The 18,547-nt window shown below is 38.5% G+C and overlaps 1 protein-coding gene across 3 annotated transcripts in view; it reads right to left on the minus strand.

Annotated features, from left to right (window-relative positions):
• Positions 1–18,547, minus strand: part of Crppa (CDP-L-ribitol pyrophosphorylase A) — a 279,755-nt gene that overhangs the window by 109,868 nt on the left and 151,340 nt on the right. For all 3 annotated transcript variants that reach the window (XM_055624296.1, XM_055624283.1, XM_055624290.1), the window contains one exon: positions 5,042–5,173. In XM_055624296.1, coding sequence (XP_055480271.1) covers positions 5,042–5,173 — 132 coding nt within the window. The remainder of the gene's footprint in view (positions 1–5,041; positions 5,174–18,547) is intronic.

Raw genomic sequence — 18,547 nt, forward strand, 5'->3', positions numbered from 1 at the left:
TGCTTCAGTGCTGTATTTGGTGTAGGATGTTGGGGTGCACGCTTCAGCACTGTGTTTGGTGTTGCAGGTTGCGGTGCATGCTTCAGTGCTGTACAAACTGACATCTGTTCACTCAATTACCTGAGCTAAAGACCAAACAACTGCTCACTGAAGGAAACAAAAGCTAACTCCTCCAGTTTTATGTTTGTTCGATTGTTTGTTTTCTTCCTTGTTTAATGTTTGGCAGCACACAGACATCCCTAGCTACACTTTGAACAATCCTGTGCTCTCGAAGGATGATACCAAATAATACTTCAGATAGAAAACAAATTCAGTCTTTGGACATAAAGATATATTAGAGATGTTGTACTTGCATATTTCTTAACAAGTGTACTTGCAATAATTACAAAGATTCAGAATACAGAATGCTTCTAAAGATATTTTAGAGTGAACATAAGACCCTCAAAACAGACAACAAAGAATAATAGCATTTAACCCATAAAATACAATAATCTGATATATTTGTGATGTAAGACTTATTTACATAATCATATTTAATTTAATGTTTCTACAAGGCTTCACTTTTTAGTCTCAGATCTTGTTTGGGGAATTATATGACTTTCATAAGTCTTTCACAAATGATTACTAAACAAAAATGTAGAGAAAGGCTTTGCTAACTTCTTTTTTACTGTACCACTTCCATATCGTTAATAATATTAAAAGTTGAAATTCAGAAGCTGAGCCAGGATGACAGAGTCTAAACTCCAATCGCCACAGTTGCTTTCTGTAGCTCTGCCAACTGGCATCATCCTTTCTAGTCGCCCCCAATGACAGCGATCACTCCTTTCTAAACGCCTACTGTCTCTGATCAAAACCACCAGAAACGTGTTGAGCAGGAAGAAATAAAAATGAGAACACCTACACACAAAATTCCCAGTGCCCCACCCTGTTCCCATTCTTTCTTTCCTTCTTTCTTTCTTTGTTTCTTTCTTTTTCCTTTCTTTCATTTTCTTCCTTTCTTTCTTTTTAAGCTTTTTCTGGCTAAATATCACTCTTCTCTAGTTGTCTTTCATTTTATTTTTATTATGCTGTCTAAAAGAAAAATAACAATTGCTCTCTAAACTATATTAAAATTTACAAACTCTAAGCCTAATTCATTAATGAAACAAATAAAACTAGTACAGTGAAACTCACACTGCCCACTTCTTCACGTCCTCCACATACATTTGGTTCTGTTGGGTGGTTCATTTGCTTGGTTGAGATAGGGTCTCACTATGTAAATCAGGATGGTCTCAAACTCATCTTCCTGCCTTGGGAGTATAGGCAAGTTCTACCATGGCTAGCCTCACACAAAGGTTTTAAGGTCTTTTACAAACGCAGCATCTTTACATAAATTGTCAAACACTATACAGCTGCTTCTTTAATGCAGAAGCAGATGCGCTTTTTTCATCAGTATAGTCATAGGTTCAGAAAATTCTTTAACCTTGAAACCATATGTTTGCTTTGACCTCGAATACCTGAGGCTTTAAAATACATGTACAGAATAAAAAACTGGGACTTTATAAAGTTTATAGACTGTAAAAGTTTTATTATAGGTCATATATAAAAATTATAGAGTGTATACTTGCAAATATTTACACTAAGGATCACTATAAAATATTTTAGACGTCTATAAAATAAGTCTGCAAACTCTTATTGACTTAAAATATTCATGCCTTATATATTATATCTGATTAAATTCGTAACTATAACAGACACAAATAGCCAGATAATTAGAATGCATTCCTCCAATAGAATTTTTTTTACTATGTGACTTCCATAGCAAAGTTGCATTAAAAATAATAAAGAACAAGATTTTGTTTTTAAAGACAGGGTCTTAAATTCTTGATCCTCATGTGCAAGACATCTGAATGATAGGCTTATCAGTGGGTCCCACCATCTGGATGAGAGTATCCTTTTACTGACAAGAGGTACAGGCCTTTTCTCTAGTCCACCTTGGGTAGCTTATGGAAACCTGGCTTTGCAGGTCTCAGCTCAGAGTCACAGAGTTCTGAGGACAAGCAATGGATTCCAAATGCTTCTGTTTTCAATCAGGCCTGCTTTCCAACCAAGGAACTACCTCAGGTACAGAGACATGTAGAAGTCTGCTTGCAGCTCAACCCGTGACTATGCAGAGCATGCTGGGTATTGAGGTCTTTATTAAAGCTGCTGGATTCAGCAGGTAAAAACAACAAAGTATTAAGATAAATTCAAACCGCATATAAGTAGTTTGTAATGCAAGTGTGTCCCGTGTGATATTTAGAATGTACTTAATACCAAAAATTATGCATGGCTTAGGAATTGTAACTGAACAATGTATCCAACGTTTTACCTGGCAACTCCAGCTTTGCTGGAAAGCTGGCTGCAGAGCATGCAGATACCTGATGGGAATCATGGAACCCTGAAGGTTCCAAGGGTTGGATATGATCTTTCTTTCTCCCATTTTGAGCTTTGTCTAAATAAATTTTATTTTATATCTGCACATTGTGGTATTAGCATTGTTTATCCATGATTCCCTCGTAAATATGGAAAATTATTTATTTATAACCAAAAATTACAGCATGTGGAGAAGGAAATATTTCTGACCAAGAACACACAGACCTACATTCCTACTCTACCAGTTCTGTCTTTGAGCAAGAATATGTATCTCTTTAGAGCTTGGGTGGCTTGACTTTCACAGCCTCTACAGCTTCAACATCTTAGATTTCCAGGATCCTATGTAAAGTAAAATGTATCACCTTTTTGGTGGCTAAACTGAGGTCATGTTTACATATTTCGGAGGCAAATCTTACAGCTACATCAAAGTTCAAGAATGCTGAAGTACCGCCTATAAGGTGGTTTCATATTTTTGAGACTCACTACCTTGCACAGACAAGCTGAAGCTATTGTCAGCTCAAGCCATCTTCCTACCTCAGACTTCCATGTAGTGTTGCAAATGACACACCAAGCCCATATGGATGATAATCATTATATTTAATTAAAGTCTGTCTATTTAAAAAACAAACCTGCAGACTAATGATATACCTTAGATAATGTCACAAATTGTTGCTATGTATAAAAATACAATTATTTTGTTGATTGCTCACATGCAAATTTTAAAATTTTATTTGTATTTTACATGTGTGCACAAACGTGTTTGCATGTTTTGAATGATTGGGAGCAGAGCATCCTGCCTTCTACTTAACTTGTTGCTACTAACATAAAAATACGTGCTTTTATTTAGTTAAGTGCTATGTTCTATCCAAATTTAGATGCCAAGCACTCATCTTAAGTGCTTAAGTAACATGTATTGGGGGAAATCATTTGATCATCAATATCATAAAAATGCCATAAAATTAAGCAATTTCAGAGTTGACACAAGGCGTGAGTTGTGAGACACAGGAGTTGTGAGACTCCTGTGAGACACAGGAGTTCCCATAAAATAGAGGACCTCAGTTACATCTGAAGTTGAAATCCCAATTTGGAACATAATTATAAATTTATCTGAAATATTTTTGTTTAGTAAATCTGACAATATTATTTGAACTGTCTAACAGATGTTGTTTGACAACTTATTACTTCTTTTTTGGCTTTTGGTTCCTTTATTTTCTGAGGGGAATTTCATACATCAACTTTTATTTACATCATCTTTGCTCCTCCCTTTCTCCTCTCTAGCTTCTCCCATACACCAACTCCCTCTCAAATTAATGACTGATTCTTAAATTATTGTTACCTGTGCCTATGTATATGCATATAAATGTAACAAGTACACACTCACACACACACATACACACACACACACACAAAAAACAAAACAAAAAAAAAAAAAAAACCTACTGAGTACATAACCTACTAAGGCCATTCATACATGTGTGTGTTTTGGGCTGACTATTTATGACAGGATAAACTATCAGGGAGTTCACTCTGGGGAAAACTGATTCTACCTCTCTCAGCAGCCAACAATTACCTGTAGATCTTCACCGAAGAGTGGGACTTTGTGAAAGTCCCCTGATGCAAGCTGCTATGTCAACTGTGGTTGCCATTATGTAAGTCTCATTTAGGCAGCCATGTTATTCCATGAGTGCAGCTTTCCTGCCATGTTCAGAAGACACAGGCTAGCAGTAGGCACCCTAGCCCTCTGCCTTTTAGGATGTTTCTTTCCTCTCTTCCAGAAATTTTCCTAAGCCTTAGGTATAGGAGTTACACTATAGGAGCATCAACTGTGGCTGAGCATGGCAGGTGTCTGTTTGGACTTAAAAGCTGCTAAATACGAGGGAAGGTATGTCCAACACTGCAAATTGAGTCAACTACCTGTGGATGGAATGTTAGTAGCCCCAGAAGACAATGTACTATACCTATTCTTCTAAACAAAACTGATCTCTACCAGGATATAAATAGTTGCCCTTTCTCACAGCCACAGACAAGTACAGCTCTCACCCCTCATTGAAGAAGTTTCTTTTGTCATTGATGGATGTCATTACAGAGATCCACAGCTTGTCAAAATGCAGAGCTTACATCTTCTCTAAAACAGTTGACTTTTATTTTCGCTGTATAGCTGAGAAGTCAGACAGATTGCAGGCCATAGAGAGAGGAGTGAGTGTGTGTGTGAGTGTGCATGTATGGGAGTGGACGCATGTTCTACTGAGTACAGCACACGTGTGGAGATCAGATGACAGCTCCAGGTGTCAGTCATTTCCTTTTTCCTTGCATGAGGCACTGTCTGTTGTCATTGGGTGTGTCAAGCTACTTGGCATCAAAATTTCTGTAGCCTCTCCTTCCCCAACTCACCTTTCTCTTTAAGAGCATGATAGTTACAGCTCCGTCCTATCGCTACAGCTTTTTACACAGGTTCTTGTGGTTCAAACTTAGCTTCTTAGTCTTATATACAAAAGATTTAGCTCCTGAATCCTCTCTGCAGCCCCACATGACTAATTTTCCAGTCGTTATTTTCTGTACCATCAACATCCATTTTTTTTTATCAAAATAGTTTTGTACTCCGAGAAGTATGAAAACATGCACCCCGTAATATTAACAACTTACATACCTGTGAGGAATTTAGGAGGAGTCCACTTAATAAAATATTCCTTTCTTTTACTTCCTTGGCTAAGTCCCTAATCCACATCAGGCTTTCCAACTTCTGAGTGAGCGATACCAATGTGAAATCAAGGCAATGCACCTGCAAACAAAACACAGAGTTGTTCTTTTCAACCTTCCTCTTAAGAAAAGGAAAGTAAAGCTCAAACAACTGCAATATTCTACTACTTTTGTTAATACATGTTAATAGTTTCCAACATCGTTTAGGCAATCATAAATATGTAAATAATTTAATAAGTAAATAACTCCTGTTTTTAAATTAATTTTTTATTTATTATAATTTATTCACTTTGTATCCTAGCTGTAGCCCCCTCCTTTGTTCTCTCCCAATCCCACCCTCCCTCCCTTTACTCCTCACATGCCCCTCCTCCAGTCCACTGATAAGGGGGGTCTTCCTCTGGTTCCAATTGAGCCTAGCTTATCAGGTCTCATTAGGACTGGCTGCATTGTCTTCCTCTGTGGCCTGGCAAGGCTACTACCTCTCAGGTGGAGGTGATCAAAGAGCCAGCCACTGAGTTCATGTCAGAGATAGACCTTGTTCCCCTTACTAAAGAACCCACTTGGACACTGAGCTGCCATGGGCTACATCTGTGCAGGGGTTCTAAGTTATCTCCATGCATTGTCCTTCGTTGGAGTATCAGTCTCAGAAAAGATGCCTGCACCCAGAATTTTTGGTTCTGTTTCTCTCTTTGTGTAATTCCTGTCCCCTCCAGGTCTTTCATCTTTCCCTTCTTTCATAAGATTCTCTGGACTCTGCCCAAAGTTTGGCTGAGTCTCAGTATCTGCTTTGGTTCCCTACTGGCAGGATCCTGCCCTTTTCTCTGTTTTCTCCCTCTTCTGATGTCTACCCCATTTGCCTTTCTGAGTGAAGATTGAGCATCTTACCCAGGGTCCTCCTTCTTGCTTGGTTTCTATAGCCAGAGCATGGAAACAAACCAGATGTCCCTCCAATGAGGAATGGATACAGAAAAATGTGGTACATTTACACAATGGAATAATTAAATCAGCAATTAAAATCAAGGAAATCATGAAATTGGCAAGCAAATGGTGGGAAGGTGGGAACTAGAAAAGATGATCCTGAGTGAAGTATCCCAGAAGCAAAAAGACACATATGGTATATACTCACTTATTAGATAGTAGACATATTAGACATATAATATATGATAGACTCCTCTGTTTTAAATATGCGGTAAATACTCAATGAGAATAATACATTGAAAAAATAAAACTCTGTTCAGCTATGTGCCTTGTATCCCCGATCTCTCCAATACTTTAAACATAAATGGATGTTGGATTTTATCAAATGCTTTTTCAGCATCTAAGGAGATTATCACGTGGGTTTTTTTTCTTTCAGTTTGTTAATATGGTGGATCACATTGATGGATTTCTATATATTGAATCACTCCTGCACACCTGGGATGAAGCCTACTTGGTCATAGTGGATGATATTTTTGATATGTTCTTGGATTTGGTTTGCAAGTATTTTGTTGAGTATTTTTGCATCAACGTTCATAAGGGAGATTGGCCTGAAATTCTCTTTCTTTATTGAGTCTTTGTGAGGTTTAGGTACCAACATGATTGTGGCTTCATAGAATGAGTTCGGTAATGTTCCTTCTGTCTCTATTTTATGGAATAGTTTGAAGAGTATTGGTGTTAGCTCTTCTTTGAAGGTCTGGTAGAATTCTGTGTTGAAACCATCTGGCCCTGGGCTTTTTTTTTAGATGGGAGATTTTGATGAACACTTCTATTTCCTTTGGGGATATAAGACTATTTAAGTGATTTACCTGGTCTTGATTCAGCTTTAGTAAGTGTAATCAATCAAGAAAATTGTCCATTTCATTTAGATTTTCAAATTTTGTGGCATATAGGATTTTGAAGTAAGACCTAATGATTGTTTGGATTTCCTCAGTGTCTGTTGTTATGTCCTCCTTTTCATTTCTGATTTTGTTGATTTGATTTAGTGTCTCTCTGCATTTTAGTTTGGCTAAAGGTTTGTCTATCTTGTTAATTTTGTCAAAGAACCAGCTCTTGGTTTCATTGATCCTTTAAATTGTTTTATTTGTGGAGAGGTTGTGGAGAAAGGGGAACCCTCCTCAACTGCTAGTGGGAATGAAAACTTGTGCAACTACTCTGGAAAGCAATCTAGTGCTTTCTCTGACAATTAGGAATAGCACTTCCTCAAGATCCAGCTCTACCACTCCTAGGCATATATCCAAAAGATGCTCAAGTACACAGTTAGGACATATGCTCAACCATGTTTGCAGCAGCTTTATTTGTAATAGCCAGAAGATAGAAACAACCCAGATGCCCCTCAAATGAGGAAGGGATACAGAAATTGTGGTACATCTACACAATGGAATATTACTCAGCAATAAAAAAAAAAAAACAAGGAAATCATGAAATTTGCAGGTAAGTGGTGGGAACTAAAAAAGATCATCCTGAGTGAGCTATCCCAGAAGCAGAAAGACACACAGGATATATACTCACTCATACAAAAATACAATATGAGATAAACCTACTAAAATCTGTACACCTAAAGAAACTAATCAATAAGGAGGATTCTGGCTAAAATACTCAATCCCCATTCAGAAAGGCAAAGAGAATGGACATCAGAAGGAGAAAATGAGAAACAAGTCAGGAGCCTGCCAAAGAGAGCCTCTGAAAGGCTCTACCCTACAGGGTATCAAAGCAGATGCTGAGACTCATAGCCAAACTTTGGGCAGAGTGCAGGGAATCTTGTGAAAGAAGTGGGAAATAGTAAGATCTGGAGAGGACGGGAGTTCCACAAGGAGAGCAACAGAACCAAAATATCTGGGCACAGGGGTCTTTTCTGAGAATGATACTCCAACCAAGGACCATGCATGGATATAACCTAAAACCCCTGCACAGATGTAGCACATGGCAGTTCAGTATCCAAGTGGGTTCCATAGTAATGGGAACAGGGACTGTCGCTGACATGAATTGATTGTCCTGCTCTTTGATCACCTCCCCCTGAGAGGGAAGCAGCCTTACCAGGACACAGAGGAAGCCAATCCTGATGAAACATAATAGACTAGGACCAGAAGGAAGGAAAGGAAGATCTCCCCTATCAGTGGATGTGGGGAGAGGCATATGTAGAGAAGGGAAAGGGAGAGAGGGATTAGGAGGGGAGAAGGGAGGGAGTTTCAGGGAGGATACAAAGTGATTAAAATGTAATTAATAAAAAATTTAAAAAAAGCTCTACCATTCTGTTGCAAATCAGATTATATATAAAAACATGATTCCAGTAATTAAGTTTAACTGAAGATGTATAGCAAGGTTCATTATTTCTTAGCCTATAAAAAGCTAATAAAATTAAGGAAAGGAAATATGCACAGTATTTTACAATGTCTGACATCTCCAATAAATATCTATGTCTATTATAAGCCCAGAGATTTTTTCCTATGGAATTTTTTTAGCAATGTCAGTATTCTAGAAAAAAATGCTAATTTAGTAAGGAAGGACTTAGTTTTCTTTAAGGGATGGCCACTGGGAGTTTGAGGGTACTCCAATGAGTAGATGGGTATCACATATTGGACTTGGATGTTTTTTTGGGGGTAAGGTATAAGGTTGGAAGGATGGACCTGGGAGGAAAGAAAGTTGAGTGTGATCAGAGTGCATTGTGTGACATTCTCAAATAATAAAAAATATTATGTTAGAAAAATAAATAAATTAAAATAAAACAATTCAATTAAAATTGAAAGGAACTCAGAGTGATACTTCCTTATTCTCTAAATTATTACAATTTTTTCCCAGAAAGTTTGTTAAGTGGAAACATAAAACATTACTCTTATTACTCTTATTATCACCCTGATTCAGCAGTTGTCAACCTTTGGTTCACCACCCCTTTGGGGTTGAACAACTCTTTCATAAGATCCCCTAAGACCATCAGAAAACTCAAATATTTACATGTTCATAACAGTAGCAAAATTACAGTTACAAAGTATCAGTAAAATAACTTTATGGCTAGGGTCACCACAACATGAGAAACTGCAGTAAAGGGTTGCAGAAGGTTGAGAACCAGTGGCCTAAACGATGCAAAGAACACTAATACACAGATGGGTACTTATGAAATACCTAATTTAAAATATTGTTTCAGAGTTATAAATTCCCCTATTATATATTTGCTTACTAGCCAGAAGCATTTGAAACTGTATCCTACTTTAATGCTCCCGTATGGACATTGCACTTCTGCCCTGCTCACTGACATAAACATATTTCTAGCAAACATACATTTTATCATATTTCTTCTATAGTATATAGGAAATAGATTTTCCATCCTAACATTGAACTTTGCTTTTCCAAGGAAAAATATTGATATGATGCTTTTTTTTTTTTATTGTTGTAGATTAAGCCTAGGATCTGACACATGGCTAAAATGCATACAGTCATTGACTTATGTTCCAGTTCCTGTAATGCTCAATTTAAAGATACTCATACAATAATTTTAATACATATTAGTTCAGTAGATATTCAATAACAATGTTTTAGAACTTTTTATTAAACACAGATAATTGAAAATACATATATATAGCTATTTCCCCTTGGAATCTAAAAATGGCATAATACAATTATATGCCAAAAAAATAACTTTGAAATTACATTATAGAAAGAATCTTTAAAAAAGCAAAGTGTATTTTTTTTTCCAAGAAAATTATAAGCAGAAAGGCTTTCAAATGAGCTAACCAGCTGATGAGTAAGGGTGAAAGAATATGACTATGGAAACTTCAACCCTCCCTCTCCTGCTTCCACTTCCCTGGCAACTCATAAAGGTAGAAGTTCAGCTGTTTTAGGAAGAAATGCTGCTTGTGGTAAGAATAACTGTGGTCTAATGAGCTGCAACATGGCCAGGAGTGTAAATGTACTGTAAATGCTAGACTCTCCACCAGTGTCTTCCAGCCTGTATAACCAATGTTTGGTGCCCAGGCCCTCAAAGTCCTCTGGGTATACCAGGAGACACTGGTGCCACTCAGAAGTCCTGTAAAGAATGGCTCCCCACCTACCTTAAAGTTGATGACTGAAGAGACTCTTTTTTTTTATTCATTGATTTTTGAATTGTTTTATTTGTTTCTAATTTATTTTTTCACTTTTTTTAACTTTCATTAATTATGCTTTATTCACTTTGTATCTCCCCATAAAAACCCTCCCTTCTCCCCTCCTAATTCCACCTTCCCTCCCCCATCTTCAATATGCCCTTCCCCAAGTCCATTGATAGGGGAGGTCCCCCTCTCCTTCCTTCTGATCTTAGTCTATCAGATCTCATCAGGAGTGGCTGAATTGTCATCTTTTTTGGCCTGGTAAGGCTGCTCCCCTGTCAGGGGGAGGTGATCAAAGAACAGGCCAATCAGTTTATGTCAGAGGCAGTCCCTCTTCCCATTGCTATAGAACCCACTTGGACACTGAAGTACCATGGGCTACATTGTTGCTGGGGTTCAAGGTTATCTCCATGCATGGTACTTGGTTGGAATATGAGTCTCTGGGAAGACCCCTGTGTTCAAATTTTCTAGTTCTGTTGCCCTCCTTGTGGGGTTCCTGTCCTCTCCAGATCTTACTATTTCCCACTTCTTTCATAAGATTCCAAGCACTCTGCCCAACAGTTGGCCATAAGTCTCAGCGTCTGCTTTGATAGTCTGCAGGGCAGAGCCTTTCAGAGGCTTTCTGTGGCAGGTTCCTAGGTTGTTTCCCGTTTTCTTCTTCTTCTAATGTCCATCCTCTTTGCCTTTCGGGATGGGGATTGAGCATTTTAGTCAGAGTCCTGCCTCTTGATTAGTTTCTTTAGGTGTACAGATTTTAGTAGTTTTATCCTATCTTATAGGTCTATGAGTGAGTATATACCATGTGGTCTTTCTGCTTCTGGGACAGCTCACTCAGGATGATCCTTTCCAGTTCCCACCATTTCCCTGCAAATTTCCTGATTTCCTTATTTTTCATTGCTGAGTAATATTCCATTGTGTAGATGTACCACAATTTCTGCATCCATTCTGAAGAGATTCATATATTATTGATCAAACTACATCTACAAAGTCTCCTTCCTATGGATTTGCAATGTGTAAGTGAACCAGAATTTCTGGTTATAGGTTTGTAAACAAAAAACAAGCTAATTTACCAGACTCCAGACATTGCAAAAATTGCAGTCATGGACAGAACTTTTGTTTATTTTTGTTTTTATTTTCTAGAAACAGGGATTCTCTGTGTAACTTTAGCTGTCCTAGATCTCACCCTGTAGACCAGATTGGCCTTAAAAATGAAAATCTCGAAGTGAAACAGCAAAAAATCAAGTAATCCAATTAAAAAATGAGATAGACGACTTAAAGAATTCTCAATAGAGAAATATCAAATGACAGAGAAACACTTAACAAAATGCTCAACATCCTTACTTATCAGGGAAATGCAAATCAAAATGACCCTGAGATTTCACCTTACCCCCATCAGAATGGCTAAGATCAAAAATTCAACTGACAACACATGCTAGAGAGGATGTGGAGAAAGAGGAACCCTCCTTTATTGCTGGTGAGAATGTAAACTTGTAGAACCATGTTGGAAATCCATCTGGAGCTTTCTCAGACAATTCGGAATAGTGCTTCCTCAAGATCCAGCTATAATGCTCCTAGGCATATATCCAAAAGACACTCAAGTATAAAACAAGGACATCTGTTCAATCAACCATGTTCATCACAGCTTTATTCATAATAGCCAAAATCTGGAAACAACCCAGATGTCCCTGAACTGAGGAATGGATATAGAAATTGTGGTACATTTACACAATGGGATACTACTCAGCAATTAAAAACGAGGAAATCATGAAATTTGCAGGTAAATGGTGGAAACTAGAAAAGATCATCCTGATGGAGCTATCCCAGAAGCAGAAAGACACACAGGGTATATACTCACTTATAAGTGGATATTAGACATATAATATAGGATAAACATGCTAAAATCTGTACACCTAAAGAAGCTAATCAAGGAGGACCCTGAGTAAGGTACACAATCCTCACTCAGAAAGGCAAACAGGAGAGACATCAGAAGGGGAAAAAAACAGGCAGCAGGACAGGAGCCTACCACAGAGGGCCTTTGAAAGACTCTCCCCAGCAGTATATCAAAGGAGATGCTGAGACTCATTGCCAGACTTTGGGCAGAGTGCAGGGAACCTTATGAAAGAAGGGGGAGATAGTAAGACCTGGAGGGAACAGGAGCTTCACAAGGAGAGCAACAGAACCAATAAACCTGGGCCCAGGGGTCTTTTCTGAGACTGATATTCTACCCAAGGACCATGCATGGAGATAACCTCGAACCCCTGAACAGATGTAGCCCATGGCAGCTCAGTCTTCAAGTGGGTTCCCTAGTAAGGGGAACAGGGACTGTCTCTGACATGAACTTAGTGGCTGGCTCTTTGATCACCTCCCTCTGATGGGGTAGCAGTCTTACCAGGCCACAGAGGAAGACAATGCTACCAGTCATGAAGATACCAGATAGGCTACGGTCAGAGGGAAGGGGAGGATGACTGCCCCTTTCAGTGGACTTGGAGAGGGGCATGGAAGGAGATGAGGGAGAGTGGGATGGTGGGATTGGGAGGGAGTGAACGAGGGGACTAGAGCTGGGATACAAAGTGAATAAACTATGTTAAAAAATAAATTAATTAAAAAGAAGAAAATCTTAGTATATGTGGACTTGGAAAGGGGCAGGGAGGAGACCAGGGAGGGAGTGTGGGGTTGGGGAGGGAATGAGGGAGCGGGATACAGCTGGGACACAGAGTTAACAAAATGTAACTAAAAAGAAAAATAAAATAAAAAAAGAAGAAAATCTCAAACATTTTATTTTACCAAGAGAGACTCAGGAGCCAAATGCTGGAATGAAAACCTGCCAACTCAGAGAGACAGAGAAAACACTCAGCTGACTTTCCTTCTCAGCTCAGGTCCAGATAGAAAAAAAAAACCAAAAGACTCACTAGCCCAAGCATGTACCGTCACCACCCTGCTTCATGGATAGAACTTGAAGCCAGGAGGTAAATTTTAAATCCATGTATGCACCAGGATCATGTAGACACCATAGAAGTCTGCTGGCTATTGTGTCATCCATAATTAATGAGTGAACCAGCAAATGGCTTATGTATTTAACCTTGGACAGCTCTATGGGTGGCAAGGGCTCTGGCTCCCACTGTTTGCACAAGCCCATCTGCACCTCCTGCCTCCTGTAGTCAATCCCACACATGCTTTAGATTTCTCCAGTGACCTGCTAATACATCACTTGTCCAAGTTGAATTCCTATTAATTTTTAATAATTAATATGTGATTTTCATTCATTTCTAAGGACAGGTATGTTTGTTAAAGGAGCAGAACTAAATATTAAGTACAATAAAACTCCAATTTGCCTCTCTTAACTCCATTGTTCCTGTTTCCAGGAAGGCCAGAGAAAGAAGTCAAAATTTGTGGTATGAGAGGAAAGAGACTGTTTATTTTACTAACAAAAAACTTAATTTCTGGAGCTCTAAAGTATCCAAATAACACATTGCTCAAAGCCAACAAAAGTGTAAGAAGGGTGGTCAAGAAAAAAGTACTGGTAATTATCAAATAAATGACTTAGAAGAAAACAGATTGAGACCAGTGAGTTTTACACAATAGATATATAAAATTACCCACATGTGTACAAAAAAATAAACTAGGTAAATTAGATTTATAACAGCCAAAACATGACTTTTCAAGAATGCTTGGGATATATCTACAGCTGGCAGAAGTGGCCAGTTGCTAAGCAGATTAAAGCAGAGCTTATCTCCAGGATCAGAGTGAATCTTCAAGAACTTTTAACTCACTTCAACTATTTAAGGATTACATGAAATTTATTAATGACAACTATTTCAATTTAGTGAACTGTACTTCAAAAAACATAACAAGAACATGAACTGCCTCACTCAGAGCAAGTTACAATATCTTCATGAAGGTTACGACAGAATTCTGATAAACGTACACATATTAAATTACAAGCTATTAGGGAAACCTCAAGCAAATGTTTAACAACTGCTTGTTTATGACATATTTATTTTATTTTATTAAATCTTTATTAATTACACTTTATTCACTTTACATCCTCCCTGTGGTACCCTTCCTCCTCCCATCCCAATACCTCCCTTCTTCTCCCCTCTGCATGCATGCCCCTCCCTAAGTCCACTGATAGAGGAGGTCTCCTTTTCTTCCCTTCTGATCCTAGTCAATTAGGTATCATCAGGAGTGGCTGCATTGTCTTCTTCTGTGGCCTGGTAATGCTGCTCCACCCTCAGGGGGAGGTAATTAAACAACAGGCCAATCAGTTCATGTCAGAGACAGTCCCTGTTCCTATTACAATGGAACCCACTTGGATACTGAACTGCCATGGGCTACATCTGTGCAGGGGTCTTAGGTTATCTCCATGCATAGTCCTTGGTTGGAGTATCAGTCTCAGGAAAGACCCCTATGCTCAGATTTTTTGGTTCTGTTGCTCTCCTTGTGGAGATCCTGTCTTCTCCAGATCTTACTGTTTCCCACTTCTTTCCTAAGAATCCCTGCACTCTGCCCAAAGGTTGCCCATAAGTCTCAGCATCTGCATTGATAGTCTGCAGGGCAGAGCCTTTCAGAGGTCCTCTGTGTCAGGCTCCTGACTTGTTCCCTCTTTTCTCCTTCTTCTGATGCCCAGCCTCTTTGCCTTTCTAGTTAGGGATTGAGTTCAACGTCCTTAGTCATCAGAAAAATGCAAATCAAAACGACCCTAAGATTTCACCTTACACCCATCAGAATGGCTAAGATCAAAAACTCAAGTGACAACACATGCTGGAGAGGTTGTGGAGGAAGGGGAACCCTCCTCCACTCCTGGTGGGAATGTAAACTTGTACAACCACTCTAGAAAGCAATCTGGCACTTCCTCAGACAACCAGGAATAGCACTTCCTCAAGATCTAGCTATACCACTCCTAGGCATTTACCTAAAAGAGGCTCAAGTACACAATAAAGACATCTGCTCAACCATGTTTGTAGCAGCTTTATTTGTTATAGCCAGAACCTGGAAACAACCTAGATGTCCCTCAACTGAGGAATGGATACAGAAATTGTGGTACATCTACACAATGCAATGTTACTCAGCAATAAAAAAACAAGGAAATCATGAAATTTGCAGGTAAATGGTGGGATTTGGAAAAGATCATCCTGCGTGAGCTATCCCAGAAGCAGAAAGACGCACACTGTATATACTCACTCATATAGACATATAATATAGGATAAACCTACTAACATCTGCACATCTAAAGAAACTAATCAAGAGGTAGGACTCTTGTTAAAATGCTCAATCCCTAAAAACTGCTTTTTAAATTTTTCCAATCCGAGTAGACTGGGGAAATGATAGCTTCCAAAAAAATAGCAGTAAATAAGAAAAACATTTTGCATGAAAACTTTAACTGAACAGAAGACTAACTTTTCTTTTGATGTAAATATTTTTAAAGATAAATGTTTTATAAAAGTCCTAATGTTATATTGGAGTGCACAATTTTTTCACATATTTATTTAAAAGGTCAAAGTAACAGAACTAAAAATTCATAAGATGGGTTTTCCTTCCAATTATTTCACACAGTGGTCTGCCTTATAAAAACATAACTTTAGGGCTGGAGAGGTATCACAGTGTTTGAAAACATATGCATCCCAATCTCTTCAAGAAGGCCTGAGCTCAGCTCCCAGAACCAACAATGAGAGTTTACAACATCCTATAGCTTTTACGATAGATGATCTCATTCCCTCTCTTCATCCCCACAGGCAGTTGCATAGACATGTATGTGCATATACCTGAGAGAGACAGACAGTCAGACAGAATGACAGACAGAGACAGAGACAGAAAGACAGAGAGAGATATAAGAGATAAATATTTTAATTAGGCGTTTAAATTTTGTAAACTAGTACTGTAGATATTTGGGTGTCTTCCTGCATATATGTTTGTGAACCATGTGCATACAGTGCCCATGGGAGCCAGAAGTGGGCATCAGATTCTCCACAACTGGAATTACATGTGGTTGAAAGTCACCATGTGGGTGCTAGGAGTAAAACCTGAGTTCTCAGGAAAAGCAGCCAGTGATTTTAGCCACCAAGCTATCTCTCCAACACAAAATATTTTTTTAAGCACATAATTTTGCCACTGATACTATAATAAAATAATCTTATGCATTACACACAACTACAATAATTATCCCCACAGCTGGATCATCTGTAATAAACATTTGAAAGAGAAGTTAGAAGCAACACCAATGATTGATACGAGGCATTTTGATACATAAATATCAACATTCATGTTATTTTTCCCCTAGAGAAAACTATCAGAGACTATAAACAGCCAAAATAGGAAATTACAAGTATGTGAGTCCTGTAGAGTTTCCAATAGCGTGTATATTCAAAGTTTCCTCCACTTCCAGTGGGTTAGGTCTTGGAGATGTTGCCTTAGAAAATGGAACTATTGTTAAGTAAAGTATATTTATTACAGCTACTCCCAGCTATCACAGCTTAACCACACTCTGGAGAACATCAGTCACTCGCCACTGTGGCAGATGCATTTCTGGAGAGGTGCACACTGCCAACACTGAAAGCATGGCACTACAGTATCAAAGACACACTGGGACAAAAAAAAAAAATTTCCAAACCTTAAAGAACAGTTTCTACTGAGTCAGTAAGCAATTCTGTATAGTTGCACAAAGTTTTAAACTCTTGTGTCAAAAAATCTGGGCACAGAGGAATTTTCAGAGACTGATACTCCAAACAGGGACCATGCATGGAGATAACATAGAACCCCTGCACAAAAATGGCCCATGGCAGCTCAGTGTACAAGGAGGTTTCCCAAGTAGTGGGAATGGAGATGCCTCTGACATGAACTTATGAGCTGGCTCTTTGATCACCTCCCCCCTGAGGGGGGCGCACCCTTATCAGTCCATAGAGGAAGACAAAGAAGCCAGTCCTGATGAGACCTGACCTTGGTTACCTCACTCAGAATGATTTTTTTTTTCCTAGCTCCATCCATCTGCCTCCAAATTTCATGGTGTCATTTCTTTAAAAGCTGAGTGATATTCCATACTGTAAATGTGTCACATTTTCCTCATCCTGATGTTGAGGGACATCTAGGTTGTTTCCAATTTCTGGATATTAGGAATAGAACAGCCATGAACATGGCTGACTAAGTGTCCTTATGGAACGATGAAGTGTCCTTTGGGCATATGCCCAAGAGTGGTGTAGCTGGGTCTTAAGGTACATTGATTCCCTACTTTCTGAGGAATTTCAACATTTATTTCCAAAGTGGCTGTGTAAGTTTGCACCCCCACCAGCAATACATGAGTGCCCTCCTTATTCCATAGCCCTCTCAGTATGAGTTGTCATTTGTGTTTTTGATCTTAGGCATTCTGATGGTTCTAAAATGGAATCTCAAAGTAGTTTTGATTTGCATTTCCCTGATGACTAAGGTTGTTGAAAATTTATTTGTTTCTCATATATTTGCATTTCCCCATTAAGAATTCTTTGTTTTGTTCTCTACAAAATTTTAAACTGGATTAATTTGGTTTTTGATATCTAGTTTCTTGAGTTTTTTTTTAAATATATGTTGGATATTAGTCCTCTATCAGATACAGAGTTTATAAAAATCATTTCCCACTCTGTAGGCTGCTGTTTTGCACAAATGACAGTGTCTTTTCCTTACACAAGATTTTCAGTTTCATGAGCTCCTGTTTATATTGGTGCCTGCATTATTGGTGTTCTATCTGGGAAGTTGTCGCCAAGGCATTCAATGCTATTCCCCATTTTCTCTTCTATCAGGTTCAGTCTATCTGCTTTTATGTCAGGTATTTGATCCATTTGGACTTGAGTTTTGTACAAGTGATAGATAAGGATATATTCAATTTCTTTTACATGTAAATATCCAGTTTGATCAGCACCAGTTGTTGAAGATGCTGTTCTTTTTCCAGTGTTTATTTGTAGCTTCTTAATCATGTATTTTTGTAATATATTTGTGTGTGTGTTTCCTGGATTTCTTGAAGATATTTATTTACTCTTTAATCTTTCTTCACAAGGCAGTTTTAAGGTCTTTTTCCTGTGCTTCAGCTGTGTTGGGATATTCAGGGCCTGCTGTGGGAGAATAACTAGGCTCTAGTGGAGATATATTGCACAGCTATTTTGATTCTGCTTTTACACTGGTGCCTAGACATCTGGGATTGGGGTGATTATAGGTCTAAATGCTGATTTCTGGATTTGTCTTTGTTGGATGAGTGTTTTGCTCCTAGATTTTGGTTTCCTCTCTGGATTTTCAGAGTGTGATAGCTGTGTGTTTTCTGGTAGAAAATTTTTCTGTGGACCTGAAAGTTGTGGCCCCTCGGATTTCTGGGTAAAATGCATTTCTTCGTTTCGGGGAGCTGACACTTAGAACTGGTGATAGCCTAGTGGTCTGAAGGGGTC

The sequence above is a fragment of the Psammomys obesus genome, unplaced genomic scaffold (genome assembly GCF_907164565.1).
Source record: "Psammomys obesus unplaced genomic scaffold, mPsaObe1.curated_primary_1811, whole genome shotgun sequence".
Taxonomy (NCBI): domain Eukaryota; kingdom Metazoa; phylum Chordata; class Mammalia; order Rodentia; family Muridae; genus Psammomys; species Psammomys obesus.